The sequence below is a fragment of the Amblyraja radiata genome, chromosome 4, assembly GCF_010909765.2.
Source record: "Amblyraja radiata isolate CabotCenter1 chromosome 4, sAmbRad1.1.pri, whole genome shotgun sequence".
NCBI lineage: Eukaryota > Metazoa > Chordata > Chondrichthyes > Rajiformes > Rajidae > Amblyraja > Amblyraja radiata.
This window is the reverse complement of record NC_045959.1, coordinates 74018843-74036522: the sequence shown is the minus strand read 5'-3', so window position 1 is coordinate 74036522 and position 17680 is coordinate 74018843. Positions and strand designations below refer to the sequence as shown.

At 40.2% G+C, this 17680-nt stretch overlaps 1 protein-coding gene across 1 annotated transcript in view; it reads right to left on the bottom strand.

The window, feature by feature from the left end:
• Positions 1–4115: 4115 nt before the first annotated feature.
• xkr4 (XK related 4) overlaps positions 4116–17680 on the bottom strand; it is a 234485-nt gene continuing 220920 nt past the window's right edge. Inside the window, exon 3 of the mRNA XM_033019738.1 lies at positions 4116–6353. Within this exon, the coding sequence (XP_032875629.1) occupies positions 5425–6353 (929 nt within the window). The 3' untranslated portion in view covers positions 4116–5424. The remainder of the gene's footprint in view (positions 6354–17680) is intronic.

Below are 17680 nucleotides of genomic sequence, written 5' to 3'. Positions count from 1 at the left end.
TCAGGAGCATTGAGCTACAAAGTATAAAATGTATCCTTAGCAACATCAATGAGGCATGTGTCTTTTAACTGTGTAGAATGCCAAACTGTGAAAACAGAATCATTAGTGTGTTTGAGGTGTGTGCATGAGCAGCACATTTCCATACAGAACTGGACTAGTATTTATTGCTGAATTAGTTGCAGCCCAAATGTGTTACATTTATCATCAGGCACTTCAAATCATTGGAAGGAGGTTTCATGGCAGTCATGGGACCCACTGGACTAGTCAGATGATGCCTTGGGTAAAATTTCCAGGGGAACTCCTCTGCCTTCGGTACAAACTCCTCACAAATTACCATTTATTTTTAATTCAGTCTCCTCAGGTGAAAACCAACAGACACACGACCCTCCCTCTTGTTTTTGTACCCCTTTGGCAGCAACATCAGAGGGCGTTGGGGCCTGGGGGCCATTTTGAACCTCAATTTTCACCATAGGTTGCCTGATGTGTAAATTGTTCTCTACATCAGCACTAGTATTTAAGTATTTAAATTATTTTGAGTACAAGTTACTTTTACTTCAGACAGATAAATAAATTGGTCAGGAAATTGGATTGTTAAATTTTGCTTTGATGAAGATTAAATAACTTGAAATTTTCATATTTTACACAGACTCCATTCTCATGAATATCTGTTTTCACTTTAAACTCCTATAATTGTCATTCAATACAAGCTTCTGCACACAGGTCATTTCATAAATCAGTATTCTCATACCTGATCATCGATGACTGGCCTTTTGTTTCTCCTATGTTCTTAAAAGGGGGAAATGTTTTTTGCTGCGAAACCAGATGAAAATGTGAGGCCAAATATGTAAGATCACAGGCTGAATAGAAAAGGCCCCAAAGAAAAACAATGCAAGTTGTAACTTTGTGAATGCAAAGTTCAAGACTTCAGAAGATTGTTGGTAAAGGAAGGAAGGATAGTTTTGAGCTTTTGGGAAATGAGTTTGATGAGAATATATGGAATGAATTTTGATTTTGATGTTGTGGGTTGCAAGCAGAAGGAAGGACCTAAAATTTGGAACAGTTCTCCTCACCATCAAAAGCATTAACATCAGACATTGCTTCAAGGGGGTGGCATTTATCATCAAGGATCCCCACTATCCAGTTCATGCATCTCCTTGTACTGCCAGATTCAAGAACTGCTACTTTCCTACAACCATCAGGTTGTTGAACCACCTGCATAACCCTAATCATAGCTCAGCAACCATCCACCTCTTGCTTTGCCTTGGACTTGTTTCTAATTGGGTTCTGCATGTTGTCTGAGTCTATCAGTCTGTGATGTTGCTGCAAGCAAGCTTTTCATTGTACCTGTACCTCACCATACTTGTGCATATGTCAATAAATTCGAATTGATTTGATGTAATAATTGTGATGGTTAGAGTAACGTGGGAAGTTAACATCAGTGAGGAAACCCTAATCACACACCCTGTGTCGTGGACTTCCTGGGTTCCGAGAAACAAAGTGGAAAGTCAAGTGTTTCCCTCTCATAGGCTGTGACAAGTACAGAGGATCACCCCCCCCCCCCCCCCCCCCAGACCAAACCTTCTGGGTAGAATGTAGGACGTTCTTTTAGGAAGGAGATGAGGAGGAATTTGTTTAGTCAGTGGATGGGGAATCTGTGAAATTCGTTGCCACAGAAGGTTGTGGAGGCTGTCTGGATATTGTTAAGGTAGAGATAGATAGATTCTTGGTTAGTCAGAGGTTATGGGGAAAAGGCAGGAGAATGGGATTTATAGGGAGAGATAGATTAGCCATAATCGAATGGCGGAGTAGACTTTATGTGTCAAATGGCCAAATTCTACTCCTATCATTTATGATCTTATGAAATAAAAATAAAGCTTCTGCATGGTCCCGTGCCAGGTGAGTGGGTTCATTAAATTATATGCAATTTTCTCTATGCATTTCCTGCATTTCCAATGTGATAACAATGCAATGTTTTTGAAAATATTTAGCAGTGTATGTAAATTATAGAAAATAAATGCAGTGGTAAGTTTCACTTTTATCTATTCGGACCCAAGTCCAGAAGTTCTGGGAATTGTGATCCTTAAGCATGTTTGTTGGTTTTTCACTAATATTTTTTACACACATGATAAGCTTGCTCAATAGCAACCTTCTCCTCTTCCAGATACTCCAAACTTACCAACTTAATCTGAACACTTGACTTTAATGAAAAACTTTTTGGAGGAGTTGGTTGATTAATTCAATGATTGAAGCCATAATCCAATCGAAGAATGTGTCACTTGCTATCTTAAAGTTATCTTGGGAAGAGCATGTGCTGTCTAGACATTATCGTGGGCTGTTATCGATGTGCTACATTATCAATGCTACTGGGACCTTGAACGCTGTCAAACTGGCACTGCACTATTGCAGAGAACACTAAGGAAAATGCTACACCTGTCTCATACAGTCTGAGTTCGGGCTTGAAGGGAGGATCCAGAGATTGCAAGCAGTCTGAGCCCCCTATCAAGGGTTGGTAAAGGTGGTAATAAGTTAAGTTAGTGGTTTAGAGATCAGGGCTTCAGGGGGAGGGAGTGTGAGTGAAGGGGGAGAGGGGGAATGACTTTGTACTGAATGGATGGGTAATCAGAGACAAGGAAGGAATGAGACCTCAGTGAATCGGGACCTCATGAAACTAAGGCACCAGGAAGTCAGAGGGTAATTGACCAAGATGGCGTCGAAGTCAGGCGACTCTTTACGTGCTGACCCCAAAAATGGATCTGCTATCATTCATTACAATCACTCCACTCTTCAAAATCTTTATTTCAACAGCAGCATTTACTGCACTAACTATGCTCTTCTTAATCTAACTAAACCATTATACCCTTTATGCTGTATCTGTAAACTGTGGATGGCTTGATTGATTGTAATCATGTATAGTCTTTTCACTGACTAGATAGCACGCAACAAAAAAAGCTTTTCACTGCACCTCAGTACACTTGACAATACACTTAAACTAAACTAAACTAAATGAGACATTAAATTGTTTGCTGTTTGATGATTGGGCCTGGTCAAATCAGGGTTTTTGGGGGTTGGATCAGCACAAGGTGAGATCAGATCCTCTGTTGGGTTTGGGTCTGTGCGATGAAAGTATGGATCACTTCTTGAACAATATGGGCTATGTTCCCTGAGAACACCTCAAAGCAAGTGTTGCATGGGAAAGTAGGTATTTGATGTAGGTCTAACACTGAAATTATATCAGAAAGCTTGCAATTCATGCTAGGAATTGTCAGTTGAATTTCTAGCATGCTCCAGTTGTTAAAGAGTTTCTCTTAATCTCATGTCTACTTTTAATTGCATAGCTCTGAAATAAGTGAGGGTTTGTGATCTAAATTTTAGGCCTGTGTGTTTTTCTGACAAAATGTGTGCACTCTCTTAATGATATTCTGGAATGTTACACGATTACTTCCTGGATATATTATATATATATATAAATATATATATATAAAATCAAACTAACCCTTACTTGCTAATTAGTAAGTTTATAACTTGTTTCTTTATATATGTTTTAATAGATGAAACATTAATGTCATCAATTTTACTGCTATTTATATGTAGAGATTGTGACACAGCTAAGATCAGTCAGAAAATCATATATAAATATGATTGATGGAAATAGCAGGTGGTGCAAATGAATCAATTTATTCCCTTTATCAAGACGCTCTGGGTTACAAATCATAGCTCATGAATTTATGATAGCTGTCAATTTTTCTGTAATTTGCTATGCATTTCAAATAATGATCTGTCTCTCCGATTTAAGGCCACCCTTCTTGCCAGAGAACTCTCGCTGAGGATTGGCAAATAATAATATGTTATTGAGTTCATTTAATATCTGCATGCTTGATTATCGAGGGCTGACATGCACAGAATACTGTACAACTGAAATATCAATGTCAACTATTGGAAAATGGGACATGTTGGTGTATCTTACATTAAATAATAGTTGCAAAAACTTTTAACGTTATATATACACATAGTATTGAATAATCAAGAAAGTAGTATCCCAAGATTTTCCCTCAAATAAAAATTATGCCAATGGATAAATCTTTTTATGAAAAGACAAAGCAATTCCTCTGAACCCATTCTTTGCATATTCCTGTTGTATTTAGATTTTTCAGACAGAACACTTATACAGGTAAAATTATTAATAATTGCAACATAAATAATGTACAGTAATTAGGAGTTTCCACTGACAAGCAAAATCAACCTTTTCTAATGCAAAGTATCTTAAACTATATTCTGGCACATAAGCGTATGCCCAATTGTTCATTACTGATTTATACAATTACATTACCGCGGAATGCAGGGCCATTGGACGCTCTCAATAATGTCCACAATAACAGTGGAAACAATTTTATCAATCTTCTCTTGCAACTATTTACAATTAATTAGTTTATTGCATCCCCCATTATACTCTCACTCCGTGAATAGTGATTACACTGACATTTTAGCCCAAGCACAGCTTCCAGTACTGAGGAATGTATCATAGTCAGTTATCAAGACTGGGTTCAACTGGAACTCTGCCCAGCAGCTGATAAACTGTATGAAAGTTTGTGCTTCTTTTCTATTCAGCTAAGTTGTTTCCACTGAGTGTACTAATGGTATGTCTCTGCATTTGCATGTTGTATCTCGACTGTTCTGGTGAATTTACATTATTTCCTTGGCTTCACACTGAGATAATCGTGACCCTGGTTCTCACTAAAAATACAGGGACTTGTGTTCAATCAAATTACTAATCAGCCACAAACTGCAGGCTGATGTTTTGGGGCAGACACCATTGCTTAAGCTTTATACATATATGTAGATAGTTAAAATTCTATTTCAGTTCCCATGATGATACAATGCAGAATGGAAAGCTGCCAACATTGTATTCAACATCTGCATAAAATTTAGTCCACAATATCACGATTATCCATTTAAAAAGTTACTTTCTAGCATAGTTCACAATATATTAAAAAACCCCAACAAAATCACATATTTTTAACTCTTACATAAATCAAGGAGACAGTTTGCAAATGCTGTTCAATTATAGACACTAAAAAATGTGCATGTTCATACTGCCAGCAAATAATGCATTTTGAATTCTTAACAGGTTTGAGAAGCCCAATTTTGGAAAATTATGCCGGCAGATGAATTAGCACCATATCACTGAAGTAATATTAAGAAAACGCTAATCATAGCACTATTTCTCTGCCTCTCCAAGTTTATAAACATTGATGCTCTTGGCAGCATACACATTAATGTACCGTGCGCATCAAAACCACAAATTGCTTTATGGTCCACTAGATGCAGCACCCAGAGGAAACTTTCTACTCACTGTTATCATCACAATCCTAGTTTCAGCCTCTGTTTTGGCAACGTGCGTCCTTAACAGAACCACTTGTTAATTTATCACAGAGTTGTTTCATACTCCAGCCGTTCTTCAATGAGGGCTTCATTCTTGTATTGGAGCTGAGGTGGCGAGGATGCACACTCAAAACCAAGGATGGCTTTTCGCAGACTTCTGTCCAAAACATGTCTGTCCCAAGCTGGATACTTGTTTCTCAAAAGGTCAATTTTGATCACTGTTTCTTCTATTCGTGGGGTGCGCGAAGATGGTGTGGAGGGTGCTGTTGGTCTGACCTGAAAAACAGGCATACAACTATCCCTTTCTGGGAGTTTCTGTTCCCTGTTTTGAGAAACAGACCTCAACGCATTTGCCGACACATCTACTGGCAAATTGAAAGTGGTCACGGGTTCCTTACAAGCGCAGCTTGGTGACTGGCCAAACCTTGGGCCATTTGGATGAAAAAAGGCATAATACATCAACATAAAAACGATTCCAGTCAAAAAGCTACTAAATACAACACAAAGCGCTGGGATGGCGAAAGCATCAGTTATTTGAGGTGCTCGGTATAAGTACCACAGAGCACTCAAGGCAGTGTTTTCCAAAAGGATTCCAAAGTAGTAGATAAACAGGCGGCACCGAGTCCTTCCTTCTTTAACATTGAACCAACTGAAAATATAGATTATTCCCACAACCATGTCAAATACAATCTCTTCCCACTTGGTAATGCAGAACTCTGTCTCACAATGAACGATCCAGAAAGTCATGATGCACCAATGTAAAACTATGAAGATCCCAAAATAGAGTTGGAAAACTGATGCGAACAAGGCAAATGTGATAACTCTGGCTGCAATGGTGAAGAAATGCCAACAGAACTGAATGATAACAGCCAGGTAGCTGATAGGTTTTTTATCATTTCTGGAGTCTCGAAGTGCCTTCTGGTACGATGCCAAGGCCCAAGACAATGATACCAAAGATGCAGCAGCTGTAAGGCCTGTAGAAAACATAGAAGTGCACAAATGATGAGTGACTTTAGGTAATCAAAGGTCAGCCAAAACCCATGTAAAACAAGACAAATTTGAAATTAGCAAGATCTTATCAAAAAGTACTTTGTCAAATTATAAATTATATTTTCAAATAAATGTTATTTCTTTATTTGTCTTTTCAAAAAAATGTGTTCATTAAGAATGATTGCCTTGGAATTTTATTCGGGTTGATAGCACAAAATGCACTGTAACACATTAATAATAATAATAATAATAATAATAATAATAATAATAATAATAATAATAATAATAATAATAATAATAATAATAATAATAATAATAATAATAATAAACTTTATTGTCAATGTAAATACATACAACTACATTTCAGGCGTTCTGCCCGAGCGGAGCTCCACCCTATCAGATAAATAATAACGACAAATAATAACGGCAAGAAAAACGTCAAGTCTGAATGTGTAATATGTCACAGTATAGTGTTATAGCAGTACAAAATATTGGCGATGGGGGGTGTGTGTATTCAGTGCAGAGTTCAGAGTGGTGATGGCCTTGGGGTAGAAACTGTTTGTTAATCTTGTGGTGTGTGATTTGATGGACCTGTAACGTTTTCCCGAGGGCAGAAGGGCAAACAAGTGATGTGAGGGTTGAGATGAGTCCTTTAGGATGCGTGATGCCTTCCGCAGGCAACAAGAGGTATAGATCTCTTCCAGGGCAGGCAGATGTGTGTTGGTGATCTTCTGGGCTGTGTGGATGACTCTCTGCAGAGCCTTCTTGTCAGCCACAGAACTGTTGCCATACCACACAAGGATGCCATGTGTCAGGACACTCTCTATGGAGCAACGGTAGAATGACACTAGCAGCTGTTGAGGCAAGTTGACTTTCCTGAGTGATCTTAGGGAGTAAAGCCGGTGTTGTGCCTTCTTTACCAGGGAGTTTGTGTTAGTTGACCACCTGAGATCTGCTGAGATGTGGGTGCCCAGGAACCTGAAACTGGAGACTCTGTCCACTCTTTCTCTATTTATGTGCAATGGGGGATGGTCACCCTGCTTCTTCCTGAAATCAATGATGAGCTCTTTTGTTTTCTTGGTATTAAGTGCTAAGTTGTTCTCTGAGCACCAGCCTATTAACCTCTGTACCTCCTCCCTGTAAGCTGACTCATCGCCCTCCGTGATCAACCCCGCCACTGTTATGTCATCTGAAAATTTAATTATGGTGTTCATGCTGTGGGTCGGTATGCAGTCATAGGTATAGAAGGTGTAGAGGGAGTTGAAGCCTGCCTCCAAAATTGGCTTTTATTGATTACAGTGAAATTAATTTCAAGGCAGCCAACAATGTCTTGCTGTTGCTGCAAAGCAGTGTGTAACATCACTGAAATGGATGAATTTCTTTGGCAGACTTTGTTACAATTTATCATCTTAGTTAAGACAGGTGATAAACATTATTCACGTTATTCCCTTTATCATGTGTCTGTGCACTGTGGATGGTTCGATTGTAATCATGTATTGTCTTTCCGATGACTGGTTAGCACGTGACAAAAGCTTTTCAGTACACGTGACAATAAACTAAACTATCATTTTCAATTAAACGCCATGTGAGTCCCAAACCAGGTGAAAACATGGGATTAGGGGAGTGGGAGCCTGGTTTATCTAAAGGGCTGGATCAAAACTCTTCTCAAAGGCACACCAAATTCTACAGTAAGGAGCAGGGCAGCAGCGGCAGGAAGCGACCATAGGCGACCCGTGCGAGAATGCTGAGAGGGCTCTAGATGTGTGTAGTGTGTTGTGACAGCTCTGTGGCAAGGGAAATCCTACGTATCTTCCACGACAACCCATCTGCTGGCAAGTGGATCTCAAGGGTAAACTTGCTTTGTTTCTCCGACAGCTCTTTGAAAAACAGATTAGTTCGGTCCCATGACGTTAAACATGTACTTTAAAAAAAAAACTCTCCCTGCAGGTGATTTGCTGCCAGGCTCGAACGATTGGGTTAAAATCAGGTCAAGGCAGGTAGGTAGCAGATTAATGTTAAGAGGTATTAAGCAAATGCCCTCTTCAAGATCTCCTTGCACCATCCATCCCCCCACCACACCAACCAGACCAGGGAGGTGGGAGGGAAAAGAACATTTAAAATAGTGTCAAATTCAATAGGGTGCCATAGAGATTCTTCAGCCGAGAATTTCCTGGCACATGGAGTGTCATCCATGCTTGTCGACCCGCCAAGCCTGCATTTACATTATGATTCACCAACCTAAAGCATAAATAGCTGCATGCAGCTGGGCCAGAACAAGCCTCTCCCACCAAATCACAGGAAATATCTGCGTGCTATAGCCAGGCTACCGACTCAGGGTTACCCACTTGTTAAAACTGTCAATGATTCGATGATTTCTGAATGTCAGACAACCAGGGAGGTGCACAACATTCACACCACACACAGGATAGTTTCTTCCAGAATTTAAATAAAATTTGAAAGGAATTACCTTCAACTTTTCCACCTCACAGAACTGGGACAGGATTTAACTCAATGAATGTGTTAAATGTGTTGACTCACCTGGAATAAATGCTGGAAACTCAAAGGAAAAGTAATGTCCCTTCAGTGGAAGTCATGGAATATAGTCAGCAAAATTATCAGGACTTTGATATGAAACCATTGGCAATGCCGAGAAAGATCTGGCCCAGTTAGATCATTAGCTAACATCTTTTGCCACTTGTAAAACCTATTTTATGTTATTTATTTCCTCCTCGTTTCGACTTCTCTCGAGTCACATTGTACTCACTGAAGTACACTGGTACAATTATAAGTTCCCACTGCCACAGAATTTTACCAAAAGAGAACATAGATTTTCTGATAGTTTTTGATAGTTTTAACACATCACTTTACCTAAATTTACTTGGCACCTGTATTAAATGTCAAATCTACATGCACAACCCTGAGAAATGACATTATAAATGATTGGGATATTAGTGCATCAATTAATCAACTTGTTTTAACTACAGTACCTATCTAACTGGTCACCACGAGTAGTTATTTTAAATTTGACCCCATTGAATTCCATGGTGCTTTGGTCTATCACTAAAAATCAATAACAAGACCTTTTAAATTCAGCCTAATATTCACAAATGTCAAGTAGGTCAAAAATCTCTTTAGTGTTATAAACTGCAATAAAGATTTGCTTGCACCATTACACCGATTGCTCCGATTATTTTTCATTTACCATAATACCCTTATAAAAATATTTTTAAAATTTGTTATCAATTTTTATCCTTGCTATTTTTATACTATGTTGAAATCTTTAGGTGAGAAATATTACAAAAATATATATGTTGGAATTAGAAGAAAACATTAAAATAATAAATTAATTTCAATGTGACAATAAATTTCAATGAGCTCAAATTATCCATAACAACAGGGGTAGATTATATTCTAAATATAGCAGTGAATTCTTTCATTGACCATCTTATAACTCATTTAAACACACATTCAGATCTATTTAAAAGCCCTATATCTCATTCATTACACTGCATAATAATGTTCTTTAGCATTTCAGTGGATTGAGTTGGATCCAAGTTAGTCCTTGGAGGAAAAGACTCCAGCAGGCGATGTGAAGTGCTTGCTTGACAATAACAATGGCTAGCGTGCCTGTTAAACCAGATATTTAAAACAACCTTGAAATGAGCTAATGCTTGGCAAAAAATATTACACACAGATTTGGATGTTCATTGTGATCTTTATTTTAAGTGCTGCTTTGCAAGATAATCTATTGCCTTGTGACTTAGATGAAAACATGAGGACAGAAGAATTATGATTAACCCAGTTAACTTAAAATCTCATGTCATATTACAACAGACAATAGACAATAGGTGCAGGAGTAGGCCGTTCAGCCCTTCAAGCCAGCACCGCCAATCAATGTGATCATGGCTGATCATCCACAATCAGTACCCCGTTTCTGCCTTTTTCTCATATCCCCTGACTCCGCTATCTTCAAGAGCCCTATCTAGCTCCCTCTTGAAAGTATCCAGACAACTGGCCTCCACCACCCTCCGAGGCAGAGAATTCCACAGACTGACAACTCTCTTTGTGAAAAAGTGTTTACTCGTCTTCGTCCAAATGGCTTACCCATTATTCTTAAACTGTGGCACCTGGTTCTGGACTCCCCAACATCGGGAACATATTTCCTGCCTCTAGCTTGTCCAAACCCTTAATAATCTTATATGTTTCAATAAGGTCCCCTCTCATCATTCTAAATTCCAGAGTATACAAGCCCAGCCGCTCCATTCTCTCAGCACATGACAGTCCCGCCATTCCGGGAATTAACCATGTGAACCTACGTTGCACTCCCTCAATAGCAAGAATGTCCTTCCTCAAATTTGGAGACCAAAACTGCACACAATATTCCAGGTGTGGTCTCACTGGGGCCCTGTACAACTGCAGAAGGACCTCTTTGCTCCTATACTCAACTCCTCTTGTTATGAAGGCCATCATGCCATTTGCTTTCTACACTGCCTGCTGTACCTGCATGCTTACTTTCATTCACTGATGAACAAGGACCCCCCAGATCCCGTTGTACTTCCCCTTTTCCCAATTTGACACAATTTAGATAATAATCCTCCTGTTTTTGCTACCAAAGTGGATAACCTCACATTTATCCACATTAAACTGCATCTGTCATGCGTCTGCCCACTCACCCAACCTGTGCAAGTCAACCTGCATCCTCATAACATCCTCACACTTCACACTGCCAACCAGCTTTGTGTCATCTGCAAATTTGCTAATGTTACTTGTAATCCCTTCAAAGTCAAAGTCAAAGTCAAAGTCAAAGTATCCTTTATTGTCATTCAGACCTTTCGGTCAGAACGAAATTTCATCTAAATCATTAATATATATTGTAAATAGCTGCAGTCCCAGCACCGAGCCTTGCGGTACCCCACTAGTCACTGCCTGCCATTCTGATATTCATCTCTAAATCAAGGCAACTTGAGAGGAATAATTCCTGTATAGAGAGATGAAAGTATTGCAGTCTAAGAAATCAGATGGGCTATGACTAGAAAATATTTAAGGATGCAAGTTGTTTGGAAGAATCCATTTTCTGACATTCCTACCATTAAAACAAGCTCTTGTCATCCCTACATGTGGGCTAACACACGGCTTAATACATTATGACCATAGTCAGCTATTTGTTAAGTAGGAATGCCACACACAAAAATTCTAAGCCTGCAAATATAGAAATGCCAGGATGCTCAATACAATTTATAGTAAATTCTGACGTGCAAAAAGGCTGATCTAAATGGAGCATTTCAAGAACAATTTCTGATAACTCAGGGCTCAGAAATTTGGTGATAAAACCCATGAAGAAATAATTAACATTAGTACAAAAATATGGCAGCAGAAACTTCATATTCCCAATAATAAGCTGACAAGGTGAACTTTATAATAATTCAAATCATATTGTCAACTGGGTGCTGCAATTGCTTTTGGCTGAACTCTTTTGTTACATTAATTCCCACAAAAGGTTTGCCAAAAGGAAAAGGAAAATAAATGTTTTTAGCTGGTATGGAAGAGTTGGATTAGACATGGACCTGCTTCGACATTTCTTCCTCATTTTCCCTCCCTTTTATTTGTACAAGTCATCAGCATTTTAGAGAGTCATAGAGTCATTTACAATTTCAAAGATAAAAACAGCAAAATAATTACAGCTAAAACTGCTAGTGTCATCTGACAATCCTAACAATCTAAAATGTATTAATAAACTGGATGTCTTGACTTTGAAACCTGGTAATTTCTGATTGAGTAAATTGCCATAAAACAATATATTTGAGCATTTACAACAACAATTAACAAGTCAACCTTTATTGGTTGGTTTGATTGAATCAGTTAAACACATTACACAAAATGATATATTCTCTTTTGCGATGAATAGAAAAAAACATGAATAACTTAATTCAATCATAGCTGATCTATCTTTCACTCTCAACCCCATTCTCCTGCCTGCCGGGCCCTTTGACACCCTTAATACTCAAGAACCTATTAATCTCATCTTTAAAAATGCACATAGACTTGGCCTCCACAGCCATCTGTGGCAATGAATTCCACAGATTCACAACCCTCTGAATAATTCCGAGAATCTCAGTAAACAGATTCAGGGACAGTTTCTTCCCAACTGTTATCAGGCAACTGAATTATCCTACTACAACTAGAAAGCAGTCCTGAACTACTATCTACCTCATTGGTGACCCTTGGACTATCTTTGATCGAACTTTACTGGCATTACCTTGTTCTGAACATGCATCCATACACTATAAATGGCTTGATTGTACCATGTATTGTCTTTCCGCTGACTGGTTAGCACGTGACAAAAGCTTTTTACTTACCTCGGTATACGTGACAACAACCTAAACTGAGTAACAATTTGAAAACAAATATTTCTAATATGTCCATATCCAATAACCCTCTTCTTTATGAAACTGAGGCCAGATAGGTATTTTAAATTACTGCCAATCCATTATTCCCCATTGCAATCTTGTCTTTATCATGGCTCTTCCCTATACCTTACCTATTCCGATATAATGTGGCCATAAAAGCTTTTTTTTTAATAACCCACAATCATTTTTAATCATTTTGACTGCTTCTCAAACATATTGTTTCTTCTGTTTCATGCTTTCCTATATTCTTTATCTGTGATCTGGCTTTCAGTTTTATTATCAGTTGTGTAAGTGTTCATTATGTGAGATCAATGATGCAGGGAATTACTGGAATGGGCATTCTAGTGAGCTCACACAAATAGACCATCAAGCTGGTTCAATTTTCTTCACAAATGCTGAATGCTTATTTCTTTTCAAATGTTCTATTTGGGAGGTTAGAATAGCGCAGGAAATAATGAGGCCATTTGGTCCATCATCATTCTGCTGGGTTTTTTTCTATGCAATCCTCAGCAATTCCACAGAACTTTCATTATTAATAAATATTTTTTAATGGACCGATAGCTAAAGTTATTCTCCTTAGAATAATTAATCTCAGATACCCATATTTTTGTTGCTTTGCATTAGTATAACCAACAATCTGTCGTGGACTAACCACATTCATGCATATGCCAAGAAGGCATACCAATGCCTCTACTTCCTGGGGACACTGAGGAAATTCAGCATGTCTCCAGTGACTCTTACAAACTCTTACACATGCACCATAGAAAGTACACTAAAAAAAAGGCACACCATGCTGGAGTATCTCAGCGGATCAGGCAGTATCTCTGGGAAAAATTGAGTTCCTTGTTTCTTTAGAAAGCGTACTGTCAGGTTGCATCACAGTTTGGTTTGGGAATAGGTCTGCCCTAGACCACAAGAAATTGCAGTGAGTTGCAGATGTAGCCCAGTTCATCACACAGACCGTACTTCCCACCATTGATTCCATCAACACTTCTTGCTGCCTTGTAAAAGCAACCCACATAATCAAAGATGTTTCACTACAATCATTCCTTCTTCTCCCTGCACCCGGCCGCGAGAAGCTTGAAAGTGCGTACCACCAGACTCAGGAACAGCTTCTTCCCCCCATTATCAGGCTTTTGAAAGGTTCTTTCATAAGCCAGGGTACTGTTCAATTCACCTCTATGCCGTTGAGGACATTGGACTTTGTCTAAGAAACCGATGCAAAGAACAAAGCTATTCACTGTACCTTGGCACATGTTACAATAAATAATCCTAAACTTAAACCGAAAGCAAAACCTGGTTCTGCATTAAACCAGGGATTTGTCTATATTACGTCTCCAGGGACAGGGATGTTTTTTTTTTAGTGCAATCATTCATAAACAAATATGACATATGGGATATGCAGTCCATTTGTAGTGCTGCTTGCCATGCAAGGGTTTATAATTGTCACTAGGTTTTACTTCAAGCATGATTTTTACAGGGGGTGAACCGGCCAAATGCAATGCCATTACAATGCTATAAACTCTCGTTCCACTTTGCTTCTTCAGAGTCATGAAAGTCTCCCCTATTTGATGGCCAAAGCTCTCGTAACTGATTAAAAAGAGGACAAAGCCCATCAAAAAGAGCTAGCCAGTGAGCAGATCATACATGCCAATCCAAAAAGTCCATGAAAACTCATAAAACTAAAAATAAATCCTGACCCAAGGTCATTGCTTCAAGGAAATAAAATAAGTTCTATGTTTATTACTATATTTTAGGGGCTAGAAATTCAATTGTAGTCAATGTTCTTTTCAGCATTATGCAATTTCAAAATGAATTTACCACAAGTGAAGCGTAATACATCATTCTGGGTTGTTTCGGGTCATTAGAAACTTTGCCCAGGCACTGACTGCCTCAAGTTACGCTCCCAACCTCAATTCGATTCCCATCTCAAAATCGCACTGGATGACAACATTTCTGGTGTAACATTCCTTTTGGAGCATTACAAAGGCACCTGGACAATGTTGTCATGGGGACATCTTCGTGGAATGGAGATGAGGAAGAATTTTGTTAGCCAGCGGGTGGTGAATTTGTGGAATTCACTGCCACAAACAGCTGTGGGAGCCAAGACATTGGATATCTTGAAAGCGGAGCTTGTTAAGTTCTAGATTAGGAAGGGTGTCAAAGGTTATGGGGAGAAGGCAGGAGAATAGAGTTGATAAAAATAGATCATACATGATGAAATGGTCAGTACACACAATGGGCTGAATGGCCTAATTCTGCTCCTTTGTCTTATGATCATCTGGACATCCATTATTGGGCACACCTAAGACAACGTGGTTCTAGTTGTGAATTTGTGGAATTCTCTGCCACAGAGGGCAGTGGAGGTCAATTCACTGGACGTATTCAAGAGAGTTAGATACAGCTCTTAGGGCTAATGGAATCAAGGGATATGGGGAGAAAATAGGAACGGGGTACTGATATTGGATGATCAGCCATGATCATATTGAATGGCGGTGTTGGCTCGAAGGGCCGAATGACCTACTCCTGCACCTATTTTCTATGTTTCTAGTCCTGGAGCTCTGCATGGGCAGCAAGAAAATAAATATAATACTTGTAAAATTTTCCTCTCATCTACCTACCCCCACAACATTGGTAATACAATCTCCACCCTTTCCCCACCCACCCCACACATCAGCATGAGAACATTCCTGTCCTGTTCCTTACACCTGCACAAGCCTCAGAGTATTAGAAGTGACATCATTCCTTCCTTTATCACAGTGTTGGGGTATTCCGCATGTCTCAAACCACATCACCACTTCTCACTTCCATCACTCCCACTCCCAATTTTCCAAGCCTGTTCTCAGGAAAGGAGGAACCAATGATACATTTTCAAATATGTTTGATTTGATGCAGTATTAAGGGGCTGTCCCACTTGGGTGACCTAATCCACGAGTTAAGAAGAGTGTCTTCGACCTTCAAGCTCGAGGGCACTCGCCTGGAAAGCCTCGAGCTGGATCGACTGTCCGCATTGAAACCGCGAGCTGGATTGACTGACCGCACACCCAAACACATCGCAAAGGCGGGGGTCAGGGAAAGCGGGGGAGCGCTGTCTGAAATTCACACCCGCGATGAAGAGGAAGGTAAAACGGCTGCACAGTAACGGTAAGTCCTTTAGAGAGCGCGGGGAGGGGGGGGTGGGAGAGAGGGGGAGAATGGGGGGGAGGGAGAAGGGGGAGGGAGAAGAGGAGGAGATGGAGGGAGTTATAATTGAGTTGAGGTGGCCGTTCTTTTGTCTCCTTTTTTTTGCTCATCTTGGGCGGGTATAAGGAGTGGAGATACTTTTAAGAAGTAAAATAAAGTTTAGCGGGCATTTTACCTAGCGGTAGGTTTTCCTTGGTCCTGATGGAGATTGCCTATGGCAGCCCTCGGCTGCCTGTAACTAAATAGCGACCCCACTCCACTGCACTACGAGTACAAAAGAACCATGGCAACCAAATTTTACTTGCGGAAATGTTTTCAACATGCTGACATTTTTCCACGACCTAGCTGAGGCCACGAGTATTCGGGAACTTCCCTCGAGCATGAAGGAGAGTTCCAGCGACCTCATAGGACCTCCTTGGACCATGTGTCGACCATGCTGCGAGTTTGAAGGTCGAAGACATTCTTCTAAACTCACAGATTAGGTCGCCCAAGTGGGACAGCCACTTTACGTGGGTATCAATTTTTCTCCGGGGACTCTGATTTCCTCCCACATTCCAAACACATGGAAGTTTGTTGGTTAATTGGCTTCTATAAATGTCCCTACTGTGTAGGATGGAACTAGTATATGGGTGATCATTGGTCGGTGCAGACTCGGTAGGATGAAGAGCCTGTTTCCATGCTGTATCTCTAAACTAAACTAAAAGAGAAAAAAACATTTTTTTTAAACGATCCAATGTAATATTTACCAATAGCCACACTTCATCCCACCCTGCTTGCTATAAAGGCTATCACCTACTCCAAATTCCTCCGTCTATGCCGCATCTGTGCCCAAGATGAGGTGTTCCATACCAGGATGTCCTCATTCCCCTCTTCTATCATAGACGAGACTCGCACTAGGGTTTCCTCGATATCCCACAGCTCTGCTCTTGCTGCCCCTCCCCCCAGTCGTAACAGGAACAGAGTCCCCTAGTCCTCATCTTCCACCCCATTAGCCGTCGCATACAGCATATAATCTTCCGACATTTACGCCACCTCCAATGGGATCCCACCACTAGCCACATCTTCCCATCTCCACCCATTTCGCTTTCCGCAGAGACCATTCTCTCTGCAACTCCCTGGTCAACTCGTCCCTTCCCACCCAAACCACCCCCTCCCCAGGCACAACCACAGGAGATGCAGCACCTGTCTCTATACCTCCCCCCTCGACTCCATCCAAGGACCCCAACAGTATTTTCAGGTGAGGCAGAGGTTCATTTACACCTCCTCCAACCTCATCTACTACATCCGCTGTTCCAAGTGTGGACTCCTGTATATCGGCGAGACCAAGCATAGGCTTGGAGATCGTTATGCTGAACACCTCCGCTCAGTCTGCCTAAACCTACCTGATCTCCCGGTTGCTGGACACTTCAATTCCGCTTCCCATTCCCACACTGACCTTTCTATCCTGGGCCTCCTCCATTGTCAGAGTGAGGCCCTGCACAAATTGGAGGAACAGCACCTCATATTTTGCTTGGGCAGCTTACACCCCAGCAGTATGAACATTGACTTCTCTAACCAAGTAACCCTTGCTTTCCCACTCTTTCCATCCCTCCCCTTCCCAGTTCTCTGACCAGTTTTACTGTATCCGACTACATTTTAGCTCTGTTTACTTTGTTGTTACCTTCTCCCAGCTAACAATGATCTATTCTACATTTTCCTTGATCTCCATTCCCTTTGCCCTG